The 27,784-nt window shown below is 40.8% G+C and overlaps 2 protein-coding genes across 2 annotated transcripts in view; both read right to left on the minus strand.

The window, feature by feature from the left end:
• The window catches only part of LOC134223918 (venom serine protease-like), a 33,676-nt gene extending 13,732 nt beyond the window's left edge, over positions 1-19,944 (minus strand). The window contains exon 1 of the mRNA XM_062703141.1: positions 19,810-19,944. The gene's annotated coding sequence lies outside the window, so the exon portion shown is untranslated. The remainder of the gene's footprint in view (positions 1-19,809) is intronic.
• On the minus strand, positions 334-4,206 carry LOC134222985 (uncharacterized). Its single transcript, XM_062702126.1, has one exon. It carries the CDS (start codon positions 4,204-4,206, stop codon positions 334-336), a length of 3,873 nt encoding a protein of 1,290 aa, XP_062558110.1.
• Positions 19,945-27,784: the final 7,840 nt, after the last annotated feature.

A 27,784-nucleotide genomic window follows, 5' to 3' on the forward strand; every position in this document is an offset into this window, starting at 1 on the left:
GCGTTAATCAACCAAAATTTTTGACGCATGAGCGACATTAGTCCGGATGGTCCTAGGTGGAGATTTTCCAAATGCATATCACGTATAAGCATTTCAGAAACATGGCTTTTGTTCGGTAACAAGATTTGGTGTCGAGCATCATACGGCAAGCGAGAGTTTTCTAGTCTTCCTCCTACTCTCAGCAAGCCATCTACCAATACAGGATCTAGTGCTGCTAAACGACGGCTGGGCTTTCCCAAGGAAATTAAGTCAAATTCATCGGACAATTCAAGGCGTTGACACAATCCAACAATAGCAATCAGCGATTTGCGCAATTCAGATACTGTCAAATGGTTATGACATACTCGATCTGCGCGATTGAGTCTGCAGATGTTCGCAAAAAACATAACCAACAACTCTCTGTAGTTTTCGGAATGAACCAAAGGTTTCGAGAAAAGGAACGTCTTGTAGAACAACTGGAACACAGGTAGTCGGTAACGTCGGAATCATGTTCGGTACTTCTGACTCTGGTAACGAGTCTGGAACGGCGACATCATATTGGTATAGTTTCAAAAAGGGTGGTCCGTTCCACCACAGACTATTCATCGCAAGACTCTGAGGCAACTGCCCTCTAGATACCACATCTGCCGGGTTATCTTCGGAACGGACATACGACCAAACGCAATAATTGGTGGATGAATTGATCTCCGTCACACGATTGCGGACAAAAACATCTAGTTGGCTGGCGGGCTTTTGTAACCAAGCGAGTACAATTTGGCTGTCAGACCACAAACAGATACGCTGAACGTCAATCTTCAACGATAATACACACTTGGGAACCAATCTGGACAACAACAAGGCGGCACACAACTCCATTTTGGGAATTGTCAATGGCTTAAGTGGGGCAATCCTTGACTTGCTGCAGAGTAGCGAAACTTTAACATCAGTGCTAGAAACAACTCTCACGTAAATAACTGCTCCATAAGCACGACTGGAAGCGTCGGCAAAACCATGTATTTCGATACATTCAGCGTCCACCAATCCAACGAAGCGAGGAATTTTTATCATTTCAACGTACTTCAAGGATTGTCTAAACGTAAGCCAAGACTGCAGAATATCACCTTCCAAGCGGTCGTCCCATCCTACTTCATCCTTCCATAAACGTTGCATGATCTCCTTCGCTAGGACGATCACGGGAGCAACCATTCCTAACGGATCAAACAACCGAGCGATTTCAGAGAGTACGATACGTTTGGTTGGCGGTGTCAAAAGTTGGAATGGCAATCCACAATGAAAGCGGAAGGAATCGGCATCAGGATCCCATAGTAGGCCTAGAGTTTTTATGACTTTGTTCACATCAGAATTTTCAAATTCCAAATACTTCTCCCGGTCTTCCTCAGCGACGGTGTCCAGAATGGTTGTATCGCTTGCACACCATTTATGAACCGGGAAACCTCCTGACATCATCAAATTCGTCAAATCAGAACGAAGCTGAACAGCTTGGTCGATGGTATCTGCTCCTGTTACCACATCATCTACGTATACGTCTTCTTCTACGATCCTCGACGCTATTGGGAAACGCTGGGATTCATCTCGGGCAAGCTGTAACAATGTTCGAGTAGCCAAATACGGGGCGCTGGCAGTCCCGTAGGTCACGGTTGTCAATTCGAGGATCTGGAGTGGGTCATTGGGATTATCCCTCCAAAAAATTCTCTGTAGACTGGAATGCTTCTCATCAACACGAATTCGTCCATACATTTTGGAAATGTCGGCTGTTATTGCGAAGCGATGTTTACGGAATCGGAGAATTATGGAAAACAGGTCATCCTGAACAGTGGGACCGATCATTAGGACATTATTTAGAGATGGTCCTGTTGTTCGTGCCGAGGCGTCAAAAACAACTCTCAAACGGGTGGTGGAACTGCTTGGTTTTAGGACTGCGTGATGGGGCAAGTAGTGAACCAACTTTCCAGGGGGGTCGTCAAAATCGGAAACTTGCTTACAATGGGACAAATCCTTGTACTTATTGATGAAGTCAGTGTACGCATTCTTCAACTCAGCATTTTTGGATAATCGTTGCTCTAGCATGTGAAATCGTTTCAAAGCTAACGTTCGGTTGGTTCCTAGCTCGCTTACTGATTCCTTCAACGGTAGTTGGACAGTGTAGGTTCCATCCAGGTTACGAAAGGTAGTGGAATTGAAGATTTGCTCACAATCCTGCTCCTCCTTGGACACGGCATCGACAGACTCAACAGCCTCAACAGACCAAAACTTCTCCATACATTCTGATAATGGCCGTAGACTGGCTGTATAGCAATGCTGATTATCATCCACATCCTCAGCACCACCAGCAACAACCCACCCCAATCTGGTTTCCTTAAGAATGGGTAGCCTGTTGCCTAGCATCAACTGTCCGGGAAGCATCAAATGGAAGAACAGTTTAACTCCAATCAATAATTGGATTTCACCTGGGATATGGAAGGTAGGATCGGCAAGCAACAAACCAGAGGGAATTTTCCATGATCGAGGATCCAATTTTTGACCAGGGAGGGTACCTGTCACCACATCGGTGACCAAACACTCGATTTGAGCTTGGTAGTTCATACAACGGGAACGGAATGTAAGTGTTGTTTTCTTATCAAGTACCGATCTTTTACCGGCTGCTCTAAATACTTGCACATGGGTGGGTAACTGGCTGATTCCCAAGCCTTCCACAAAGGAACGGGAAACTAGATGTGGTTGGGAACCACAATCGAGGAATGCGCGACAAGGGTGGGTATTTCCATGGCAGTCAAGGACATCAACCATGGCCGTGAGCAAAAGCGTGCCATCGGAATGAGAAACCTTATGTACGGGATTGGACAAGGACGAAACACTTTCAACAGTGGGCGGAACATGAGTACTTCCAACAATTTGGGTGGGTTCAGGTTTGGTTCTTGGGGATTCAACAACGGGCTTTGGATTTGGTTTGGCAAACTTGGGCTCATGAAGTAGTGTATTATGTCTGCTTTGACACTCCTGGCAAGATTTTGTCGAAGGGCATTTTGAGGCAATATGGCCTTTCCTCAGGCAATTGAAACAAATATTAAGCTCTCTTACCTTGATTCTACGCTGGGGTACCGTCAGGGATAGGAACTTGTCGCACTTGAAATTGGGGTGGCTCGCACTGCAGATCTCACACATTGTCTCACTATTAGTTACCGGTGTAACCATAGCGAACGATCTCGCCGGTGGGGGCTTCGGGATGGATTTCAGGCTGGACTCCTTAGCTGACGTCGGATGGCTTGCTTCACAACGCTCCAACAACGAACATCGTTCCTTCAGATACTGCACGGTGTCTTCGTATGTCGGGATTTCCTTATGGGGAATGGTGGCTTCCCACTGCTTCCTCGTCTCGGGATCGAAAGCATCGGACAGAACGACGACGACAAACCTTTCAGAAACGCCTTCCAAATCCTGCTTCAAAAGCTTCAATCCCTCGACGTGGCGGGTTACTTCGTTCAGCAGCTCCCTCAGCTGCTTGGAACATTCCTTGCTCATCCGCTTTAGGCTCAGCAACCCATGGATGTGAGCATCGACTGCCTTCCTCTCGTCCTCAAAAATGTCAAGCAGCAGCGCCCAGGCGTGGGTGAAGTTGCCTTCGCTAAGTGTTTTCGGGTCGAGAATCTTGGCAGCTGAGCCTCCCGCTAATGCTCTCTCAAGGTGGTGTAGCTTCACTGCGTTGGAATCCTTCGATCGGGCCATGATATCCGAAAATATTTGATTGAATCGTGGCCAGTTTTCCGGCTTCCCATCAAAGGAGGGGATGGGAAGCGGAAGCGGTTGCTGCTGAACAACAATCTGCGACTGCTGAGCACCTGAAGGTTGGACGGGAGTGACTTGCGGGGTTGCGGATTCAATTAAAGCTTCCACCATCGTTGCGGTTTCCATATGATGGTTCTCAAACTGGATGTACGTTGCGTCATTGTCGTCTAGCTTCTCCGGTGATAGCATTGCGGTGATTTGGTGATGAAAATTGAGGTACTCCTGGAAGTGAGACCTCAAATTCCTCACATACACCCTCAGCTGGGCGAGGGTAAATTGAACGACACCGGCTTCTTCGACACCTTCAACTGCTTTCCGGATCCTGGTCACCTTGGCCTTCGCTTGGCCACGGAGGTGCACAAGTGTTTTCAACTCCGCCATTTTGTCGTTAGCACTTTTCTGGGGCGTGTGCTTCAACGACATTGATGCACCACACACTCACTTCACTACTTTACTGTCTCTATCTATCTTCGCCCCAAGCGGGCACACACACAACTATACTGTCTTGGCCGAAACTTGTTCGGACGTGTTTCAATTTTTCACTTCACTCGCGCGGACTGTACTTTTCGGAACGCGAACGATGCCGATCGGATGGTCGGCTCACGACGGAAATACTACCAGAGCCAAAATGGGGAATTCCTACTGCAGCTGCAAGGCACTGATGCTGCTATCCGGGTCGATTTGGACCAAACAATGTGCGGTGCACAACGTCACAAATGGGAACGGGAAACGGACTCTTCCTTCCGGGGGTGCAGTCAAAATGTTGCTACTGGCCAACACTCAACAGGCCAGAGAACAACATGTAATCCATGTGCAAAGGCGAACCGATATCCACAAAAGATTACCGGAAGGGTCTTATAGTGGATCGGATCGCTGGGACACAATGTTGTCTCTTGGTGAGGTTCCAGCAGCGGGATCTTGACTGAGGAAAACAACAGATTGTCCGTGTGCAGTCGAAACGGTGTCCACATTAGATTACCACTGGTGGGGTCTAATATGGATCGTATCGAAGGACAATTTTGACTGTTGCCTCCTCCTTGGCTTCCTCCGACGACGCTCCGATGAGCGGCAGAACGGGTGGACTGTATGGCAGTGGATCAGCAGCAGCGATCGGCTCTCCGGCAGCGGCGCAGTGGAATCTGGATCGGGAGGTGCTTCTGGCAGTAAAAACTTCGGGTTTCGCTTTTCCTCTTAATGTTTATTCCGTAGCGACAAAATACAAAATCAAAATTCACTGCGCAGCAGCGGCTTTTTTATACATGGTTTGCTTGTTTGTGTGTGTGTGTCAATTGACACCTAATAAGCTCCACCCATTACGATGGCAACGCCAACAAAAGAAAACAAAAACCTAACCTGGTGGATGAAGCTTGCATTGGACATGACATACAGAGAAGGGGCAAGACGATATTTATTTTGCTTATAGTTTCTAGAATTGGGGGGAAAGGACTATAAAGGTGCATGACTATTAGACTTAACTATTACTAGGGGGTAATGAGGTAACATCCTTTTAGGAAATGAAATATAGGAAAATAAATACAAGCTCAAACTAAATTTACACAATGATATGGAAATGCTAATATCATCTTCCAAACTTGGACGTACATGTTCATGATAGCATTAGAGGCGAAAGTATAGAATTGATAGTTCCGTTAGGATACGGCAGGCATGAAGAATGTTTTTATAGAAGTCGATTTGAAAGCGGAGGCAATTCTTGTGATGGCACATATCGACGGAACTATCAATTCTTCTGCCTCTAATGCTATCATGAAGGGGAGGGAAGAATATCAGTGTGGAAGCTGTGGAGCCAGTGGAGATATTAGCATTTCCATATCATTGTAAATCGTTTAACTTCACGTAGAAGTAACACACACGAAATCATTAATTTAGTAAATTTACACGTTCGGAACCGAACAAACAGTGGATAATGTCAGTGACATAATCGCGAGGTGAACGTAGGACTTGACTTGGTCATGCACTAAGGACATGGGCGTAGCCAGGATTTCGAGAAGGGGGGGGGCAACTTTTTTGGCCTTCTAAATCGTAGTTTTATAGTAGTTTTATAAAAACACATGAATATTAACACATGAAACCAAATCCAAATCAAATCGAAACAATAGTGATTAAAACAATAATGGATTTAAAAATGCGTGATTTATTGCTCATCAGATATTTTTAAATAAAGTGAGAAAAATATTAACGAACTTAGTATTCAGAAAGAATATAAAATCGGCTATAACAATTATTATAAAAATCCTGCATTCTTCCATAGGTTTAAGAAAACTAGAACCATACATCTGAATTTCTAAACAAATCCTCTCTGAAATAATATTTATTATAAAATAGGCAGAAAAATCAATATGCAAGCTTTCTCCAGGAATTCCTTCGACAATTGCTCCAGGCATTCTATCCGAAATTCTATCAGGGATTCTTTAGGAATGCCTCCAGCAACTTCTTCGGCAGTGTCTTCAGGAATTCCACCATAAATTTTGCCGGGAATTGATCCGAAAATTTCATCATTATTTACTCCAAGAAAATCTTCACGAACTTCTTAATAAGTTCAGCAGAATTCCCTGCAATTATTCATATAATTTCGTGCTGTTTCCCATTATTTTAAAGAATAAGAATATTCCGTGGAAATTCCGCAGAATTGCCAGTAAACATTCCTGAGAATTTCACGAAAAATCTTCGAATTTCTTGTGTAAATTCCATAAAATTTTCCGTGAATTGTTTCGAATAATTTCTTGTGAAAATTTCAAAGAATTTCTCCAGGAATTCCACCGGAAATTTATACAGAAATTATACCGAAAATGAAATCAACAACGGAATTTTCTGAGAAATTCCTAGATTAATTCGCAATGAAATCCTGAAAGAATTCCGGTGTAAACTTCAAGATTTCCACTGGGAGATCCTCCAGGAGTTTCTCCGAAAATTCGTCCTGAAATTCTTCCAGGAGTTCCACCAGCGTTTCCACCAAGAATTTCTCTAGGATTTCCTTCGAGAATTATTCAGGTAGTTCTATCGGCAGTTCCTCTGAAAATTCTTCGGGGAATTTCGACAGAATTGGAATTTATTTAGGCTTCTTCAGGAATTTATATAGATTTTCCACCAGAAGCTCCTCCGAGAATTTCTCTGCGAGCTCCTAAGGGAATTCTCCGGGAGGTCCTCTGATGATGATGATGGTCCAGCTACAAACCCCAGCAAAGGTTTCGAAAGCTAGACGAGATTTGTCTATAAGATGAATTCTCTTGTTTCCGAGAATGCTTCTGGTTTCCCCGGGGTTCCTTTGAACATTCTCCCGGGAGTTTCTTCAGAAATTCTTCCAGAAAATTCCTTCGAGAGTTCCTCCGGGAATTCCACCAGCAATTCATCCGGGAATTTCTCCGGAAATTCCTCTGGGAGTTCCACCAGAAGCATTTCCAGGAAATTATTCAGGCTTTTTTTCGGGAAATCGTTTAGGCTTTCTTCAGAAATTAAGCTGGAAATTCCTCCCGAAGTTCTTCCGATAGTTCCTCTGGGAGCTCATCCGGGAGGTCCTCTAGGAATTCTTCTAGGAGTTCCTCCTGAAATTCCTCCGGGAGTTCTTACGGGAGATCTTACAGGAGCCCCTCCGGCAGTTCCTTCGGGAATTCCTCCGGGAGATCCACCAGCAGTTTCTACGAGAATCCCTCCGGGATTTTCACCCGCGGTTTCTCCGGGTGTTTCTCTGAAAAGGAACTCCCGGAGAAATTTCCGGAGGAACTCCCGGGGGATTATCTATAGGAATTTCCGGAGAAATTATCAGAGGAATTCTCGGAGGAACTGCCGATGGAACTTCTGGAGGAATTTATTGAAGAACTGCAGGAAGAATTTCCGGGGAAAATCTTGGAGGAACTCTCGTAAGAATTCTAGGATGAACTCCCAAAGGAACTTCCGTAAGAGTTCCAGGAGGAACTCCTGGAAGAATTCTTTAAAAAAACCTCCCGGAGGAATTCCCGTAAGAACTCCCAGAGAAATTCTCCGAGGAACTTCTGGAGGAATTTGTAGATAAATGCCTAAAGAAATGATAAATGAATTCCTGGAAAAAAGCCTGATTGAATTCCGAAGGGACTACTGATGGAACTTCAGAGGAACATCCGGTGGAATACCTTAGAGAAAGAGAAAAAATATTTCTGAAGGAACTTCCGAAATCCCATTTCCCGTGAATTTCCTGCCAAATATCGTCCAGGAATTCCCTGTGAAGTTCCTGGAGGTATTACCGGAGAATTTCTAGGAAAAACTCGTGGAAGAACTCCCGGAGGAACTCCCACAAGCACTTCCGAAGGAATTCCCACATGGAAGTCCTAAAGGAATTTCCGAAAAAATATCTGAAGGAATTCCCAGAAAAATACCTGGAGGAATGAAAGCAGAAATTCCCAGATGAAATCCTGAAAGTATTCCCAGATGAGTTGCTGAAGAAAATCCCTGCGTATTGTTCTGAAGAAATTTCTGGAAGAACTCTTGGCAGATCCGAATAAATTCCGAGTGAAGTCCGGAAAGAATTCTAGTACACTTCCGCGGAAAATCTCCCGGAGAAACTCCTGAAGGAATTCCTGGAGAAGTACCTGAAGAAACTCCCGAAAAAATACCTGTAAGAATTTTTGGGGAAATACTTGGACGAATTCCAGGAGAAATTCATGAAGATATTTCTAGAGGATTTCTTGAAGGATATTCTGAAGTAATTGCGAAAAGAATTCCAGATTGGAATGCTAGATGATTTCGCTATTGAATGTTTGGAGGTATTCCCGGAAAATTTCCTGGAAGTAATTCCGGAGGAATTAAAGGAAGAGTTCCGAGAGGAATGCCCGGAGAAGTTCCTAGAAGAATTTCCGAAGGAATTTCTTATAGATTTACAAGTGAAATTATGGAGCTAAATCGGAGGATTTCCGTCATAAATTTTTGAAGAAACTTCTGGTAGAATTTTGGGAAGAAATTCCGTATGTATTCTTGAAGGAACTCTCGAAGGCATCCCTGAAGGAAATGCCGGATTCTTCCTGAAGAGAGAATAGCCGAAGAAATATCTAGAAGTAAATCTTGGAGAGAAGAAAAGAAACCTTCAAGAAATTTCCTCGTGAATTTCCTAAAAAAAATATAATTGGGGGGTTTCTAGATAAGGAGGAATTACAATTACATGAGAAGGATTTTCGAACGATTTTCAGAGGAATTTGTGGATAACTTTCCGGAGGAATTCAGAAGTTCCCAGGGGAGCTTCTAGAAGGATTTCAAGGAGAATTCTTGAGCTCGAAATGTTTCGAGTTGTTTTGAACATTCATATATTATGGATCCGGGATGCCCTAATAAGTTTTGGGAATCTTTTGAATTTCAACCACCTATTTCTGTATATGATTGGATCGTAAAGTGCACATGTTTGAGGGAATTCATTTCAGTACCCGTTCAATCTTTCCATAATTTAGGGGGGGCGACGGCCCCCCCCCTGCCCCCCTCTGGCTACGCCCATGACTAAGGATGCATTATATGTCTAAATCTAAAAAAAATCAGTACAAACATTATTATTATTATTATTTTCGTGACCAATTTGGGAAAAAAATACCTCAATATAGAAAGCTATTAATCGATATTCGATTTTTTGTTTTTTTGATTTTTTGTCATTGATGAAAATATGTAAAACGATAATTTTGTTGATAATCACCACTGTCGCTGGATGTTGGTTGCCTACCAACCGGTCAAGATAAAATTTAAGCTGAAGCTGAAATTGCGTGAGCCATGATTATGTCATTATATCAGAACAACACTAGCCGAAGCTCCGCCCCTTTGATGAATAAAGCCATTGTACATCGCTTCCCGTGCAAAGTCTGATATCAGCGAAAATCATGATTTGTTTTCAAGGTCTAATTTTCGTGATTGATTATATGTTTTAATTTCATTTTGCTGTAGATTTCTAAATTGTATTATATGATATCAAACTGATAACTTATTTTGTCATTTCTGCTTTTGAGATCCGTATCAGAATTCAGGATGGGAAGTGGTCCTTGATTCCATTCTTAAACTAAAATAACAAAAGTATGAGGATTACTACTCCTGACCACGCTCATCTTCACCGTTACTAGTGAGAGAAAAGAAATATTGATGTGGTACTTACTTAACGAGAGGCCATTGACTTAGCGACACCCTCATAAGTACCACGTAGTTGGATAGTGAGGAAGGAATTCGTTGGGTCAGGATTTGCTTGTAGCTGGCAATGTAACCGTGGTAGATCTTATCCCGTAACACACTACGTAAAGCGTTACGGGTCAAAACTCCAACCATTTGTAAGTCCTACGTAAACTTCGCGGATATGTTTCAGACATTACCCATTATTCGATTTTAGTTTTTGCGTTAGGCCGTTACAAATCTATATACATAAAAATGAATTTCTGTCTGTCTGAACCTTATATAGACTCTGAAACTACTGAGCCGATCGGTGTGAAATTTTGTATGCAGAGGTTTTTGGGGCCGGGGAAGATTCTTAAGATGGTTCGAGACTCCTCCCTGCTCTGGAAAGGGGGGCTCCCATACAAATGAAACACCAATTTCTTCATAACTCGAGATCTAATCAGAGAATAAACCAATTTTAGACGAAACGAAGTTTGTCGGGTCTGCTAGTATTTAATAAAAATTATGTCCTAATGGTCTCCAAAAGGTAGAGGGGGGATAATAAAAAAACAATATTAAAATGAAAAATATAAAAAACTCCTTGTACTTTTTAAAGCAAATTTGAAAATCATCAAAATTTTCGGGAAATTTTATTGTTGATTTAGGGCAGAAACATAATTCGGCGGGTTGGGGGGTGTGTTTGTTTTTTGTGTGACAGGATTTATTTTTCAAATATATTTGTCGGCATTTTTTATTAAAAATCTTGAAAATCTGCTTTTTGCGTACAACTATTTCTAGAGTATTTTACGCGAAGGGTAATGATAACTTTGAACATAAACTATTTAGTGAGTCTAGCAGTAGCTCTCGGAAGAACCGTTTGCTTTAAAGATAAGAATTCCTATCTCCATCTACTAACTATATGCCAAAACTTCAAATCTCACTAAGCTGCTGCTGTCGGTGGCGACGTAGTCGTCATTGGTATGAATGAAGGTTGATAATTGTCCACTGACTTTTATTCCTTACTGGTTACGACTTAACTTCTTCGTTATAGCATAGCAACTCAGAAGCTGACGCCGAAGTTGCACCCCATTGATGAATAATATCATTGTAAACCACTTGTTGGCGAAATAATTTGTTATGATATCTGTAGTATTCAGAGCAAGCGGCTAATGATTTCAGTTTGTTTAAGTGATTGTAGACTATGAATTGATTCTGCTATTGCGGATAGTACATTAAACATCAGCAATCAAAAATCGTGAAATCACATATTTCGCGTGCCCCAATTTACAGTACAATGTGGAAAGTTTTACATTAGACTTGATTCGAATTCTCAATTTTGCATATGCGCTAATACTGATCTCTATCGTGGAAGAATCTGTGCATGATTGCGTATTTGAGAGTATGGAGAGCAACATATTGAATTTTCTGACGAACTCTGCTTCATTTAAGCGTGTGCCAATGAATCGGTAGCTTGTGAGGGGCTGGGAGAGGTTGCGCGGCGGGGTATGGCGCATTGCTGCCAGCGCAGTGTGAGATGGTGTTGGTAGCGCCATCGGGTGGAGTAGCAACGACGAAGATTGCACCGGCAGTTTGTTGTCGAATTTTAAAACGAACAGTCGCACCGCTCTTCAACGGCGGATTCCAATCAGCCGTTTTCGGCTGGAATACGACAATATCTTCAGTTCTTCTTCATTGCGAAGCTGAAGCCTAAGCGCCAACTTTTTGATGAAGCATACCATTGTGAATTACTTGTTGGATAAAGCTTTGCAAGTGATAATAATTTGCCACGCATTACCAATGAATACCGTTCATTGGCACTACCTTTTCATCGATGTGTACCGCAAACTTCTTTGACCAAGATTAATCGACAATTTTTATTTTAGAAAGCAACGCAAAATTCTTTAGCAGTGATTGATATAAATCAATGAATAAATCAACATAATCAAATGTCCATGATAGCTCTCTGTTTTGAGAACTTAAAAACTTAAAGTCATACGATGTCAATAAACTTCAGGAATCTAATTTAATTGGATATTTTTTAATTTATTTTTGTAGAAATTGTTGTTTGCGTTACTGAGGAAAAAAATATTATGGCACCATTCCTCACCTTGGTACCCTTGGTATCTATTCTTCTACGAAAAACTCTATAGTAAGTTTATTAGTGGTACTGAGAAGGACATATTAGATGTCGATTTTCTTTCTGAGCTGTTCAAATGACAGGTTGAGATTGTGCAAAGATTTCATGATGCTCGGCCGCTGATGTCATCGCCTGAGAAAACGATTCCAGTTTTTTCTTGATCGTAGCTTTCGTTGACACACTACCGTCAAACTGCTGGATGATCTCGACACTGCCGAGCAGAAAATCATGATGATGATGGTAATGCCATATACCCCTAAAACGGTTTGAGCTAGACGAGATATTTTAAAGATACTTAATTGATGTATATCAATTTATCGGATTTCCAGAAAAGAAAAACGATCCGATTTCTTATCACGAATATGAATTTTAATACTTCCATCAATATACAACAAGAAAATAATTTAAAAAAATAATCTTTCCAAAACCAAGTACCAGTAGTCACTGGCGGAGCTAAGCTGCGGCACGATGGGGCTCGTGACCCACCACCAAATTGAATATTTTCCTTGAAATTGAATTATTTACGCCAAAATTACTCTGAAAAAAAAAACTGCATTTTCGAGAAAATTTCCCAGGTATTTCCGAAAATATTTTTGACTTTCCAAGAATTTTCTGGAGAAATTTCTGAAGGATTTCTCCTAAAACAATATCCGAAGGTATTCCTAAAACAATTTGCTTAGGTATTTCTGATAGAATTTCCGATGGATATTTCCGAAGAATTTTCCAAAGAAATTCTTAAAGGAATTTCCAAAGGAATTTCTGAAACAAATTCGAAAAAGGAAATTTAAAACGGATTTTTCAAATTAAATTCAGTGGAATTTCGACATTCTTGAATTTCTTTGGACATTCTTTCAAGAATTCTTCCCGAATGTCTTGGGATTTCTTCTGAAAATCTATCGGAAATTTCATCGGTGATGAATCCAGAAATTTCTTTGGATTTTCCTCATAATATTCCTTCGAAAATTCAAAGAAAAAACAATAAGAAAATTTCGGATTATCGTTTTCGGATTATCTTTGGAAATTCCGTTGAAAATTTATTCCAAATAAATTTTAAGAACTCTGCCAGTACTTTCGCAAGAAATCCTTTTGGAAACTCTAGGAAGAAATTATTGAAATTCCATACGAAATTTCCCTTTGGAATTTCTTCTTCAGGATTTCATTCGAGAATAATTTTAGGTATTTCTTCGGATTTATTTGACAATTCTTACAGAAATTCTTTTAGACCCTCGGGATTTCTATTTGAAATTCCTTCGTAATATCTTTTGCACATTCTTTCAGGAATATCTTCAAAAAATCCTTTGCAATTTGTTTTAAGAATCCTTCGTAAGTTTCATTTGGAAATTATTTTGGGAATTTCTTCGAGAATTTTTTAGAAATTCCTTACGGAGTTTCTTCAGGAAATCCTTTGAAATTTCCGTTAGAAACTCCTCTAAAAATTCCTCCAGGATTTCCTATTACATTTTTCCATATTTTGATATCATATGATTTTTTTCAACAAATTTCCGGAATGATTCCTGCATGAATTTTGGAAGGAATCTTACATTTAAATTTCTAGAGATATTTAAAAAGGCTTTACGGGAGATTTTACGAAAGAATCCCTGTAGGAATATCCAAAATGAACGACAAATGGAATTTTATAAATTATTAATAGGGGAGAATCCGAATCTGAAAGAATTCTTGGAGGATTTCCTGGAGAAATTTTAGAAATATTTAAATGTATCATCAAATGTATCAAAACGTCATCAACAATGTTCGGTACCGACGACCGCCGCGGTACGACCTAGAGCAACTGAAGCAACCGGATGTCGCCACTGCATACGCGCAGTATCTCGAGACAGCGTTGCCGGAAGAGGGTGAGCTCGATGGGGCCCCTTTTGAGGACTGCTGGAATACAGTCAAAGCAGCCATTAACGACGCAGCAGAGGACAACGTCGGATATATGGGACGAAGTCGACGGAACGATTGGTTCGACGAAGAGTGCAGACAGATTCTGGAGGAGAAGGACTCTGCGCGGGCAGTCGCGCTGCAGCAAGGTACCCGGCAGAACGTGGAACGTTATAGACGGAAGCGGAGACAGCAGACTCGCCTTTTTCAGGAGAAGAAACGCCCCCTGGAAGAAGCGGAGTGCGAGGAGATGGAACAGCTGTGCCGTTCTCAAGAAACACGCAAGTTCTACCAGAAGCTCAACGCATCCCAAAAAGGCTTCGTGCCGCGAGCCAAAATGTACCGGGATAAGGATGGGAGCATCTTGACGGACGACCTGTGGTGATCGAAAGGTGGAAGCAGCACTACGAAGAACATTTGAATGGCGCTGAGAGTACAGGCAGTGAAAGTCAAGGCAGCGGAGGAGATGACTACGTCAGTTCAGCGGACGATGGAAGCCAACCATCTCCGTCGTCTGTCACCATTAGTGAATGAGTTCATGGGAAGTTATCAAGCCGGCTTCGTTCACGGCCGCTCGACAACGGACAAGATCTTCACTGTACGGCAAATCCTTCAAAAATGCCGTGAATACCAGGTCCCAACGCACCATCTGTTCGTTTATTTCAAGGCGGCATACGACAGTATAGACCGCGTAGAGCTATGGAAAATTATGGACGAGAACAGACTCCCTGAGAAGCTTACCAGACTGATCAAAGCAACGGTGGATGGTGTGCAAAACTGTGTGAAGATTTCGGGCGAACACTCCAGTTCGTTCAAATCACGCCGGGGACTAAGACAAGGTGATGGACTTTCGTGCCTGTTGTTCAACATTGCGCTAGAAGGTGTCATGCGGAGAGCCGGGTGTAACAACCAGGGTACGATTTTTAAGGCAATTAAGGCAATTTATTTGCTTCGCGGATGACATGGACATTGTCGGCCGAACATTTGCAAAGGTGGCAGAACTGTACACCCGCCTGAAACGTGAAGCAACAAAAGTTGGACTGGTGGTGAATGCGTCAAAGACAAAGTACATGCTTGTGGGCGGAACCGAGCGCGACAGGGCCCGCCTGGGAAGCAGTGTTACGATAGACGGGGATACCTTCGAGGTGGTCGAGGAATTCGTCTACCTCGGATCCTTGCTAACGGCTGACAACAACGTTAGTCGTGAAATATGAAGGCGCATCATCTGTGGAAGTCGGGCCTACTACGGAAGAAACTGCGGTCGAAAAAGATTCGCCACCGCACCAAATGTGTCATGTACAAGACGCTAATAAGACCGGTTGTTCTCTACGGACATGAAACATGGACAATGCTCGAGGAGGACTTGCAAGCAGTCGGAGTATTCGAGAGACGGGTGCTTATGATCATCTTTGGCGGTGTGCAAGAAGACGGTGTGTGGCGGCGAAGAATGAACCACGAGCTCGCCCAACTCTACGGCGAACCCAGTATCCAGAAGGTAGCTAAAGCCGGAAAGGTACGATGGGCAGGACATGTTGCAAGAATGCCGGACAGCAACCCCGCAAAGATGGTTTTCGCTTCCCATCCGGCAGGTACGAGACGGCGTGGAGCGCAGCGATCGAGATGGGCAGACCAGGTGCAAAACGACTTGGCGAGCGTGGGGCGTATCCGAGGATGGAGAGATGCGGCCTCGAACCGTGTATTGTGGCCTCAAATTGTTGATTCATTGTTATATGTGAATTCGTGAATTTCTTCTCTCTCCTGAAGGAAGTTTTCCAAAAATACTTCGAACATAAATCTACAAATTTGCAAAAAAATTTTAGAGCCAGGGGCGTCTCGTGGACTTTTGGTACGCCTATTCCACCATCCTGCTAAAAATATGCATCAAGCTGAGTGATTTCAAATACAAGTTGTGCATTTAATCTAATATGGTGGTCACTTAGCTTAGCTTAGCTTAGCTTTGACTGACTACACATATCTATGGTTGCTACTCCGTGATTGACCAGAATCAGTGAAATTGCACAAAGAATCAACTGAATGATTGACTGGGATTGTTCAAGCATTCTCAGTGTGCAAGTTTCAGTGACTCTAAAATTCAAATGATCAATAACGGCGCCGGCCACGTCCTTGTAGTCAGTTAGGAAGAAGGAAGGAATATTAGTAGGTGGTTTTTGCTATTTGAAGACCGTGTTTACCTCTGCGTCTCCACAAAAACCACAGGAAGGATTATCAGTTAATTGGTAGGCATCGTTGGATCTGGATTCACTCTGATAAGCGATACGACCGTGTCATTCTTTATACACAGTGATTTTACCTAGCTATGAATCGGGCGCGAAAAGTAGTACAAACTAACTACCGGCCTACCGGGCGCGCAATGCAGAACACAATATTTCGACCGATCGCGCGATCGTCGTTCTGCTGCCCGAAACAAGAGAAATCATGCACTGAACTGATTTTTATCACCGGTCGCGCAATGCAGAACACAATATTTCGTCCGATCGCGCCATCATTCTGCTGTCCGAAACAAGAGAAATCTCGCACTGAACTGATTTTTATTACCGGCCGCGCAATGCAGAACACAATATTTCGGCCGATCGCGCCATCGTTCTGCTGTCCGAAACAAGAGAAAACCCAAATAACGGGTGGTCACTCAAAAACGGAAATTCCAATACTTCAATAATTTTCTATGAGAACAATGAGGCCTTCAGAGAAATATTTTTTCATGTGAATGAATCCTTGGAGTATTCAGAAAACGGTCGGCCACACACTTCTATTCCAACATGTTCAGTTGTTTAAACATGCCGTTAAAACAGGAAGTATTGCAACTCGCATTGTACAATTCTTTCAAATGAACAAAGATCGTGGAAAAAGCACACGATGGACAATTTTAAACGTGAAAATGTCTCGAAAACTGTTAAAGGATTATTGGTCTACTGAGTTCCATTGTATACAAAGGTGATTGGAAGGCCAAAGACACGAAGCAGCTCATCCACAGGATTAGAAGCATCATCCGGAAATGGCAGCCGTCCAGCGGTCATGTGATACCTGCAAGATTAAACTACACTGGACGGCGGACCACGAACCATGTGCTATTATTCATTAATATGAGTTTAAAGACTAAGGCCAACTCTTTATGTAACGTATATCAGATTGAACTGTGCTTCTTTGTTATATTCTTTCCGAGCCTTTCTTTCCATTCCCGCTGTTACTAAGTTGAAAAGCAGGCCAAGTTCCAGGTGGAAGAAGATTTGTTTTGTTAGATGTTAAAATTTTATTGGAAATATCTCGTGAAATATTGTTTAAAAAATTTACCTGAGAAATTATTTACCCGAATAATTAATTGTTCAGAAATATTTTTTAAGTATATTAAGTTATTTCTGATCTAAAAATGTTTACCTGTTCCATGAATAGATAGAACGTATAGACGAGGCGTCTCTGGAGAGTCATGGACATTTGCAATAGACCTACCCCATTAGCTGTCACCGTGGTATATGAATAATCTTGAATGCGTTTGACCTCGCGGGAGAGGGCGTTATGTAGTTTCTTCTCCTGTTTGTGTTCCGCCACACTAAAATCTTCGTATTAGACAGCCTTTGTTCGGTATGGTCTTGGTTTCATGCAGCGAATGTCAAACTACCACTTTGCCAATTACAGCATTGTCCTCTCTTCTAAATATTGAGACCCAATGAACTTGCAAAAAGCGTTTGTCCCAAACTGCATCAGAATAGGACAATGATCGCCTGCCGCGCATTTAGAAAATTAGTCGGTTTTCGATAATGTTTTCGGTTAAAAATATATCAATTATCAATGATAAAGCCATCTTTTGGCATGATTTGTGTTTTACTTTTAAAATATACAAACTATAGCAATTTGAAAAGTTCACAGAAATTACCTAACTGTTACCATATTTGTTGCAGCTAAAATGGAACGCAACATTGTCTTTATCCACTGCAGATGAGGACAAATTTTTTTTGCTATTTCATCGACAATTTCACTCCTTTTATTTTGCCAACTTGGTGGAGACGCTTGGTTGAAAGTAGCTTCAGCAGACTCATTTAGTGATCACGCAGGTCATACTAGCTCGAGACAGCGGCATACAAAATACATTCTGTCTCTGTTCGCAGATGACACCTTTCTCGTTTACAAAGGTAGAGTGATCAGAGCGCTAGTGGCAAAACTCCATCGACGCCTGGATGCCCTGGCAGTGTACCTCACCAGCTGGAAGATCTAAATCAACGCGGCGAAAACCCAGGTCATCACCTTCCCCCACTAGAAATCTCTTGAACTTGTTCCGCCTGAGGATTGTAAAATCATTCTTAAGGCTGAGGCTTGACTTGACCCTCGACAGCAAGCTTATTTTCCGGAAACAGGTTGATAAGACGGTGACGAAGTGTAACGTTTTGTCGAATCTACTGAAATGTGCATATCAGCAGCCATTTTCGCCTGACCGGAAACGTGGTATGCGGTATCGAGAGGTTTGTGATCTGTTTAGGTTCGAAATTCACGACCAGTTATCAAATCTCTAAAGTATTCGACTGCTTCATACATATCCAGAAATTTTGGATTGTTTATATTTGCTTTTTTCGCTTATTTTCTGCATGTTTGAGTACCATCAGGAGCACGCGCAAGTCTTCAACGATGAGTCCTGCGAATTCTTATTCTCACCATGATCAACCTTTGGTTTTTTTTTGAATTTCTTAAAAATATGATGAATAGGTTTAATTCTAATCTGCTAGCTCTAAGTTTCTTTATACCAGACATGATTCAAACAAATATTCTTATTGTTCGATTCGATTCCCACATCTTTCTTAGGTATGAGAAGGCTCACGTCTAGTCCAGTTTGTTCAGTGCCGTCTTCCTGCGGCGCAAGCTACTAATCTCAGACGAGGGAAATGTTTACTGATGACATAGGAATCTGTGAAGCAGAGCTAAGATAAGATTTTAAATGTTTTTTGTTGTTGTTGTTTGGATGGCAAATGATAGACGTTTTATACACTTCCTACACACTGTTATGAGTCATTCTAATATTCAGTTTTTGAATTTAAAAGGTTATCTATGTACTTCCAACATAATTATTCTAACTTTGTATCTGAGCACTTTAATTGTAAAAATTTCCTTTTTCGGATTTTTTTTCCATTCAGCAGGACTTTATTTGCTAAAGCTTGCATTATTTCTGTAAAAAAAACTAATGTGAATTGAAGTACGCAAATACGCAATGGTGTTTTAACGATTCTAATAAGTCATGAAATTAAGAATTGAGCATTCTTGGAGGAAAATCAAATTTCATTTCATACATTGTTTCTTTAATAATAATACAATTAGTTGTTCTGTATACCATTAAAAAGGACCGAATTCACAAATAAACAAAATCAACGGAAATCGTCGTGTGACACTGGGCATCTTGTTTTTTATTTCACTCCAATTGTGGCTACCTGTTTATGAAGCACCATGAGTGCCCGGTGGGAGAGAAAAGATAAAAATTAATTGCAACCACCCTCGCCACCCACCCACCCCTCGAAACCACGACGATCATCATAAAGTCCGTCCCCGATGTTCAGTTGGCGAGTGCGATGATTCCGCGTTAATACGCAAACATGGACGGTACACGTCTTCCCGGAAGGGAATTTTTATGTGGGTTTTAGATTTTCCTTCTCTGCCACTCAGTCAGCGCCATTCGACGTTGGGTTTTGGTTGGAATGAATGGTTTGGCTTGAAGTGGCTTAGAATTCATTCGTTTTTATTTCAATTTAGGAAATAAGGACAATTATAAAAGTGCTATGAGCTACGTGAAGTGTGAGGATATAGCATGTTGATTGTTGTTTTGATGACCATTGATTAAAGCAGTTTGAGGAATTTATTCTAATTGTGTGGCTTAGACTAAAATTGATTCTGATACTTACTGTGATGACGTCACAACAAAGATGAGATAAAATAGGCGGTTTTAAATGAATCTGCTTAAATACTACACTTCAGGAAAATACCACACGAATGGCCAATTCAAATGTCAATAATAACTTTGAAGTTATTATTTGTTGGGTTGGGTGCCCCTGCCTTAACTACCTGTTTGTTTCTCTATTCGAAAACTTTCCGCTCAGTCATGGGAATCACCCATTCGGAGTTCATTAGACACTGTATCCACTGCGTAAAGTAATTTACCACATGAAATTGCATTAATTTTGCCAATAAATATGATTTGTGCCAGGAGAGCTAACACGAGCCTGCTCATTCGGTCAACAACGACCGAAACTGGGTCATTGTAAGTGTTTACCCGACCATTAAACTAAAATAAACGCGAGGATGTGATCATTTAACGTTATGAAGTTCTATTATGTATCGAAATCGCGGACATTACAAGTAATTAATTTTAAAGTTGTTTGTGTTGAACAAGCGTTTCGAATATAATTGAACAAGAATACAAGAGATTTACAGGCAATGGCTATGTAATTCATATGTAATAGCTGGAAATGTAGGGTGATTGTTTTGGAAGAAAAATGGAGTTTCATATTTGAACGGCTTTATCTCTCGTACTCCGTGCCGGCATATACCTTTTGTTTATTGAACATTTTATTTCTGGGTGTCATCACATGCTCTCACTTCAAATGTAGTACTGCAAAACCTCTTTTTGCGCCCAAAACGGGGGAGCGTAAATTGAATCAGAGCGTAAAAAGAGGGAGTGTTATTTCGAATTTAGGGCGTAAAAAGAGGGAGCGCTATTTGGAATTTGGAGCGTAAAAAAGTTTGCAATCTTTTAGGTAAGCAAAGTTTGATATTTAACTTACTTTTAGCCTTAAGATGTGTCTTTTACCAATTTCGGTATAAGGGTCGTCCAAATTCGGGTTGGAAATTGTCTCGACTTCCCTGGGCATAAAAGTATCATCGTACGATGATGATATACGAATGCAAAAATGGTAACTTGGCTTAGAAACCTCGCAGTTAATAACTGTGGAAGTGCTCAATGAACACTAAGCTGCGATGCGGCTCTGTCCCAGTGTGGGGATGTAATGCCAATAAGAAGAAGAAGGTCGTAAAATTGTTTTCGTTATCATGGTCGTCCAATTGTTTGAGTGCTGAGGCTTAAAGGTGTTCTTGGTACGCCAAGAAATCAAGAAGCCATAAGTGGTGCAGATCCTTGATGACGCACAGTAAGACGTTCATCATCATGTGTTCGTTGCGTAGGTTCATGGTCATCCAAGAAAACCCTGGAAAAGGCCTTAAGATCTACACACGTAGCCAGAGATCTTTCGGATTGTTTCAAAAGTGGTATATGCCCTTTGTGGTACATAGAATAGAACGCCTTCATTGCATATTACGGAGGTTGATCCACAGAGATTGACTCTATGGAGTTCGTAGACTACATGGAGCCCACGACAAGAACAAGAACTACTTGGAATAAAAATATATACCAAGAAGGAGTCACACAACATGTTAATTCTTCAATACTGTTCCCATTACGGAGGTTGGACCTTTACTCTATGGAGTTCATAGACTACCTGAACCAATGACAACAACAAGAACTATTTGGAATTCAAGTATATACCAAGAAGGGGTCACATAACTTGTTTATTGTTCAATAACTGCCTCCATTACGGAGGTTGATCAAGTGACCTTTACTCTATGGAGTTCGTAGACTACATGGAGCCCACGACAACAACAAGAACTACTTGAAATACAAACATATACCAAGAAGGGGTATATGTAAGGGCTTCAATAATTGCTTCCAATTCGGAGGTTCATCCACAGACCATGACTCTAATTAGGAAAGCTTTGGTCACCCCGTTACTTTATCGAAATTAATTTTTTGGCCTTTTTCGGTGATAATTATCTACTAATGTGCTGTTCGGCAAGCGTAAACAGTTCTATTGATTCGTGGCATATTTTCAGAGATTTATACAAGAGCGCGCTAAATATCTTCAGGCATAAATCTCGCAAGCTCATACTTCGCCCAAATTGAATCTTATTCTAACTGTATTTCATCAATTTCATTTCGTCAATTGGATTCTATAATAAGGAAAGCTTTGATCACCGCGTGACTTTATCGAAATTAATTTATTGGCTTTTTTCGGTGATAATTATACTACTCAAAGCGAAAGGGAGTACTAAAGTAATGAAGATACAGATACAGGATTCAACAATTGCCTGTGATCACCACGTCACTTTCCAAGCCGTTCCTGCGTGGACGTTAGGCAGAATAACAGCGATTTCAACAATGCTTGTTCTCTCATATGGCCCTCTGCTAATCTTCAGTTTCCATTGATTTCACACTTGCCGCTCGCTTGCGGTGTCAATCAAATCTGTATCTTCATTACTTTCATCTACTCCCTTTCGCTTTGAGTAGTATAATTATTACCGAAAAAAGCCAATAGGGTAAAAGTTCCCATAGTCGTGGGTGTTCCTATAGTTGCGGTAGTGTTATTTTCACACAATCTACGTATTAAACGCAGCAACCCATGTGAATATTCAATTTGTTGACCTGTCATTACGTGAAATAAAATAAAACAGGTTGAAAATCGCATCAAAATCGGTAATGTATTACTAAAATACCTTATCTTTGTCTCTGCTTTGCACCAATAATTGCGGTAGTGTTCCCATAGTTGCGAGTATCATATGAAAACAATGGGATTCGCAACTATAGGAACACAAATTAAAAAATACCGCAACTATTGGAACATTGCACCAATAATTGGAGGTATCATTTTAGGTAACAACGATGGATTCTACTGCGATTCGACCATTTTTAGATTGAATTATAATTGAGAAGCTTTCGAATACATACTTAAGGTAAGCGAAATAAAGTACAGAATTGGTGTGAACGAACAAATGGTGGTTCCACTAGCTTAGTTCCTCCACTATTGGGTCTTTTGCCCTACATTAATTTCGATAGACCTTGACTCCATGGAGTTCCCAGACAACCTGAACGCCACGACAACCTCTAGATCTACTTGAAATACAAACATGTAGCAAGAAGGGGTCACACGCAGTGTTGGTAAAATCACTCATAAATCTCAATCAATGAGCGCTCCCGTGCGATCGAAATCGTCTGCGATTTTAAAGGAATGCATCACGCTTGAATTTTTCATGCTAAAACGCATCATTTCACTCATTTGCCAAAAAATCATTTTGGTTTAAAAACGCATTTGAAATGAATTTGGGGGCAATTTATTGCTTATACATTAAAGAGTGTCTAACATTTATGCAACAAACGTCCATTCACTGTTTTTAACGAAGGAGAACAAAAGAAAACCTACGATGATTCAAATGGATGATTCAACTCATCCATGAGTTTTTAGGTGCTGAGTTGGGGCGTTTCAACTCACGCTTGATTTGAATCATCCATGAGTTTTGAGATTTTGAGTTTTTACCAACACTGGTCACACGACTTGTTTACTGCCTCCATTACTGAGGTTGATTCTCAGACTTTGACTCTATGGAGTTCGTAGACTACCTGGAACCAATGACAACAACAAGAACTACTTGGAATGCAAACATACACTAAGAAAAGGTCACACAAATTGTTAATTCTTCGATAACTGCCGCCATTACGGAGATTGATCCGAAGACCTTGACTCAGTGGCGTAGCCACGGGGGTGGTGTTGGACATAACCCCCCCCCCCAGAGACAAAATTTTTAGAAGAAATTTTTTTTCGGACCCTCTCAATTAAAAAAAAGTTCAGACACCCCCAATTTTTCTGGCTATGCCACTGCTTTGACTGTATCGAGTTCAACCCATGACAACAGGTAATACCACTTCGCATGCGAGCATAAATTCTTTTCCTAGAACATTTGCAATACTTAGATTACATAAAAACAACCTCCGAAACTAATCCAAATTTGCCTCATATAAATGCTTGAAACTTTTTTTTGCGCTCCTATAGGGCGTAAAAAAGGAAGCGTTATTTCTAATTTGGAGCGTAAAAAGTGGGAGCGTAATTTTGAGCGAAAAAAGAGGGGCGTAAAAAGAGGGAGCGTAGAAGAAGGGAGCGTAAAAAGAGGTTTTACAGTACTCATTTGACTTTTATGCACTGTGTTGATTGAGTGGGAAGCGTGTTCGGTCTTGGATTCAATATCAATCGGCGTTATTGACGTTATGTTCATCAGAAGCAAAATATGTCGTGTCGCCTTCCTATAAACTTGAAGTAACCCAAGCAGCACAACTTGTTTCACTACTGAACAATTCACTGTACTGCAACTTTCCAGAAAAAGCAACTGTTGCTTATGTGATCTAAAAATCGCAAGTGGTGGATCCTATGGAAACATCCTTCGGATGCAAAAATAAAATGCAATAATGTTGCAAACTATTACCGCAGAATAAAAATAAAACATTCAATTCAATTTATGGATCTTTTGAATGACAGTCTTTCACTCTACCACAGCACCATTCAAAACTTCTAAGCGACTGCATGTTAACTAAGCATAAAAACCATTCTAAAAAAAAAATCTTACTCATACTCAAAACGTTGAGCTATGCAAAGTCAAATATGAAGATTCTCTCCACTTTTCTCTAAATCAATTTATGTATATAAACAATTTAATTTGAAAGACGCATTAATGTAACGTGGTACAACATATGCAACTTAACGTTTTTGTTCCATGCCTGCACCATGCAGTGCAGCATTCTTTGGTTGTTTGTTTCCAACTGCCAAACACGTGTTGCATTGCAATGTTGATGAAACATTGATCCGAATTTGAATATTTTTGACATGTTCATGCAACTTATTTGTGATTTGATGTTTTGTCAATGCTGTTGGAATTTGCCAACTTATCACGGCACTGGGGGTTTTCCAAAATAATAATACCACACAAAACGACCGTAAACTTAGGTTTTATGTTTAAAGGTGGATATTATTATATTCCTGTAATGGAGTATAAATGTGTTTTGATTTACATGCTTTGTGTCTTATTTCCTATGTTTGTTATTTAATCAGTTTAGTTTTTTCCCATTTCGACTTACGTTTAGTCCCGTTGTGCAAGAATATTGCGGGTCATCCGATTCACAAAGGTCGTAGGAGGTCTGTCTCAACTTTCGTGCTATCTAGTGTTCTATCTCACTGTTCTATTCTTCTAACCGTACTGAAACAATCTAGACTTAAATATTTATTCAATATTTAGGCTAATAAATTTACCTTCGCATGTAGGTTTAGAATTTAAGTAGAATTTAGGTTAGAACAAATTCACTATTTTAAGGGAACACTCTAGAGATGGATAATCCATATAATTTAGGCAATAATACATATAATATATAGGGCAATATTACCAAATTGAGTTCACTGGTCACTAACTTTAATTAATCTTTATAATTAGGCGCAAATTCAGCGTATTAGATAGGATGGGAACGTGTAGCGATCGATAACACTTTTCACTTTTTGTTGTGCTTTTGTGTACAATAGATCTGGTCGTGACGATTTACCAACGAGCGCAAATAGCAGGTTCTGTACCTTACCTTCATATGATGATGTGTGAGCTGGTAGTGTTGTATGAGAAGGTGCGTTTATACGCCAGGAGCGTATACAACAAATGCCTTTAATGAAACTGAACGGAAACAAGGTGCTTTTTAGCTTTTAGCTCAACGCATCCCGCAAAGGCTTCGATAGGGATAAGGATTGGAGCATCTTGTCTGAAAAACGTTTGGGGATCGAAAGACAGAAGCAGCACTTCGAGGAACACCTAAATGGCGCTTAGAGTACCGGGAGTAAAAGTCAAAACAGTGGAGAAGACGACTGCGTCAGCGCCCACCTTGAGAGAAGTCGAGGACCCATCCAACAACTCAAGAGCAATAAAGCAACTGCTAAGGATGGTATCGGAGCTGAATTCATCAAAATGGGCCTGGAAAAGTTGGCCAATTGTCTGCACAGGTTGATAGGCGATTTTCAACGGAACCAGTCAATTTGATATGGATAACATTTTGTTTGAGCTCTTGGTTTAGCCATGCATAGGATTCGTTGTTTCTTCCAGAACTCTCACTTCAGAACGTGTTTGTCGATAATGTATGTGAGTTCTTTTGTGAAACAATTGGCGGTATATTCTGCAGATGCGGTTCTTCCGGTCTCTAGGATACTTATACGTTTGTAAACATGTTGCACCAGCTAAAACTGTGTAAACATTTTGCAGAATATTGGAAACGAGTTTCCAAGATCATCGGAAGTAAGTCTGTACGACGCCCAATGAAGCACGTAGGACAATTCGAGATCTTGTTTATAAGTAGTGTAATTGTAGACAGTGAAAATGAATTGTTTATATAAGATATAGAGAAACCATATAAGAATAAACATGCTTTGATAATTTATCAACAATAAATGCTTTTATCCTTTTTATTTTTACTGTGTTATCAGTTCCTGGGACAGCATACATCTGTTTAGATGCAAGCCAAATAAATGAAATGAATTTACAAGAAAGGCACCAACCAATCTGTCGAATTCAGCTGGACAAAATCTAACATTTTTTCTTGAAACCTCAGTTTTTAATGTTGCAAAAATTATGAGTAGGATGCTTGGTAGCTTTAAAATTTGGCATCACCCATCGACGATTCCGTATACTAGCATCAATGTTGAATGCAAGTACTCGAAAGCGTTTTGTTTACGGAAGCTTTGAGAACGAAAAATAACTAGGAGTTTATTAGGGTTTTTAAAAACATAAACTTCCCTATATTTCGTTTGCGCCACCTGCAGGAAATGCTGACGCTTGAACATTTAGAGAACTTGTCGCATATTATAGACGTAGTAGACTCCTCCTCACTAGCCAGCAGCCCCACGATGTGAATGAACAGTGCGGTTCTTCACACTCCATTCATTGACTGCTCACCGGGTGTCGCAAATTTAATGATAGCCTGCTGTTGCTGCTGGCTGCCATCACATTGCGGAAATAAATTATACAAGCAAACAGCACCGGTGCATGTATCTATGCGATGATGGTTTGTTTACGTATGCAAAATTATAGCATAGGTGTTGTACATTTGGATTGGGTGCGCGTGTAATTGAATTCGGGAAATGGTACGCAATAAATGCATTAGTGGTTTATGCTATTGTGATAACATAGTTGGTTGGGCAAGCCTGAACTTGAACAGTGTATTGTGCATTTATGCTATAGTTTTTATAATTGTTTGCATTCTTTTTTTTTCAATGTGTCAATGTAGGTACATACAATTTAAATTTTGTATTTATGTATATAGGGGGAAAGACGGCTTTGGCAGGTTTTGTTCTATTATTGGCAAGGGGGTTTTTCATGACTGACTAGGCTCAAATTTGGCCTAAACATTCTTTGCATATCAAAGAATTTTGTGGCCAAATTTCATAAAATTTGGTCGACAAAAACCCCCCTGCCAATAATAGAACAAAACCTGCCAAAGCCGTCTTTCCCCCTACATATTTGTATGTGTTTCAGTTCCAGGGGCCCTCCTTAGCCGTGCGGTAAGACGCGCGGCAACAAAACAAGACCATGCTGAGGGTGGCTGGGTTCGATTCCCGGTGCCGGTCTAAACAATTTTCTGATTGGAAATTGTCTCGACTTCCCTGGGCATAAAAGTATCATCATGTTGGCCTCATTATATACGAATGCAAAAATGGTAACTTGGCTTACAAACCTCGCAGTTAATAACTGTGGAAGTGCTTAATGAACACTAAGCTGCGAGGCGGCTCTGTCCCAGTGTGGGGATGTAATGCCAATAAGAAGAAGAAGATGTGTTTCAGTATAACTTCTAAGCCCCTTGACCAATTTTAACAAAATTTGGATCACATATTATCCATCTGAAGGAGATAATTCAAATTCAAATCTCTCCCACGCAAACCAACTCCACCAATAGGTAGGTGAAGGTTTGCACTACCTGTTGATGGTGTTGGTTTGCGTGGGAGAGCTATCAGATTCGTCAAATCGTCGTTTGAATCT

This window comes from Armigeres subalbatus, chromosome 3 (assembly GCF_024139115.2).
Source record: "Armigeres subalbatus isolate Guangzhou_Male chromosome 3, GZ_Asu_2, whole genome shotgun sequence".
Classification (NCBI taxonomy): Eukaryota; Metazoa; Arthropoda; class Insecta; order Diptera; family Culicidae; genus Armigeres; species Armigeres subalbatus.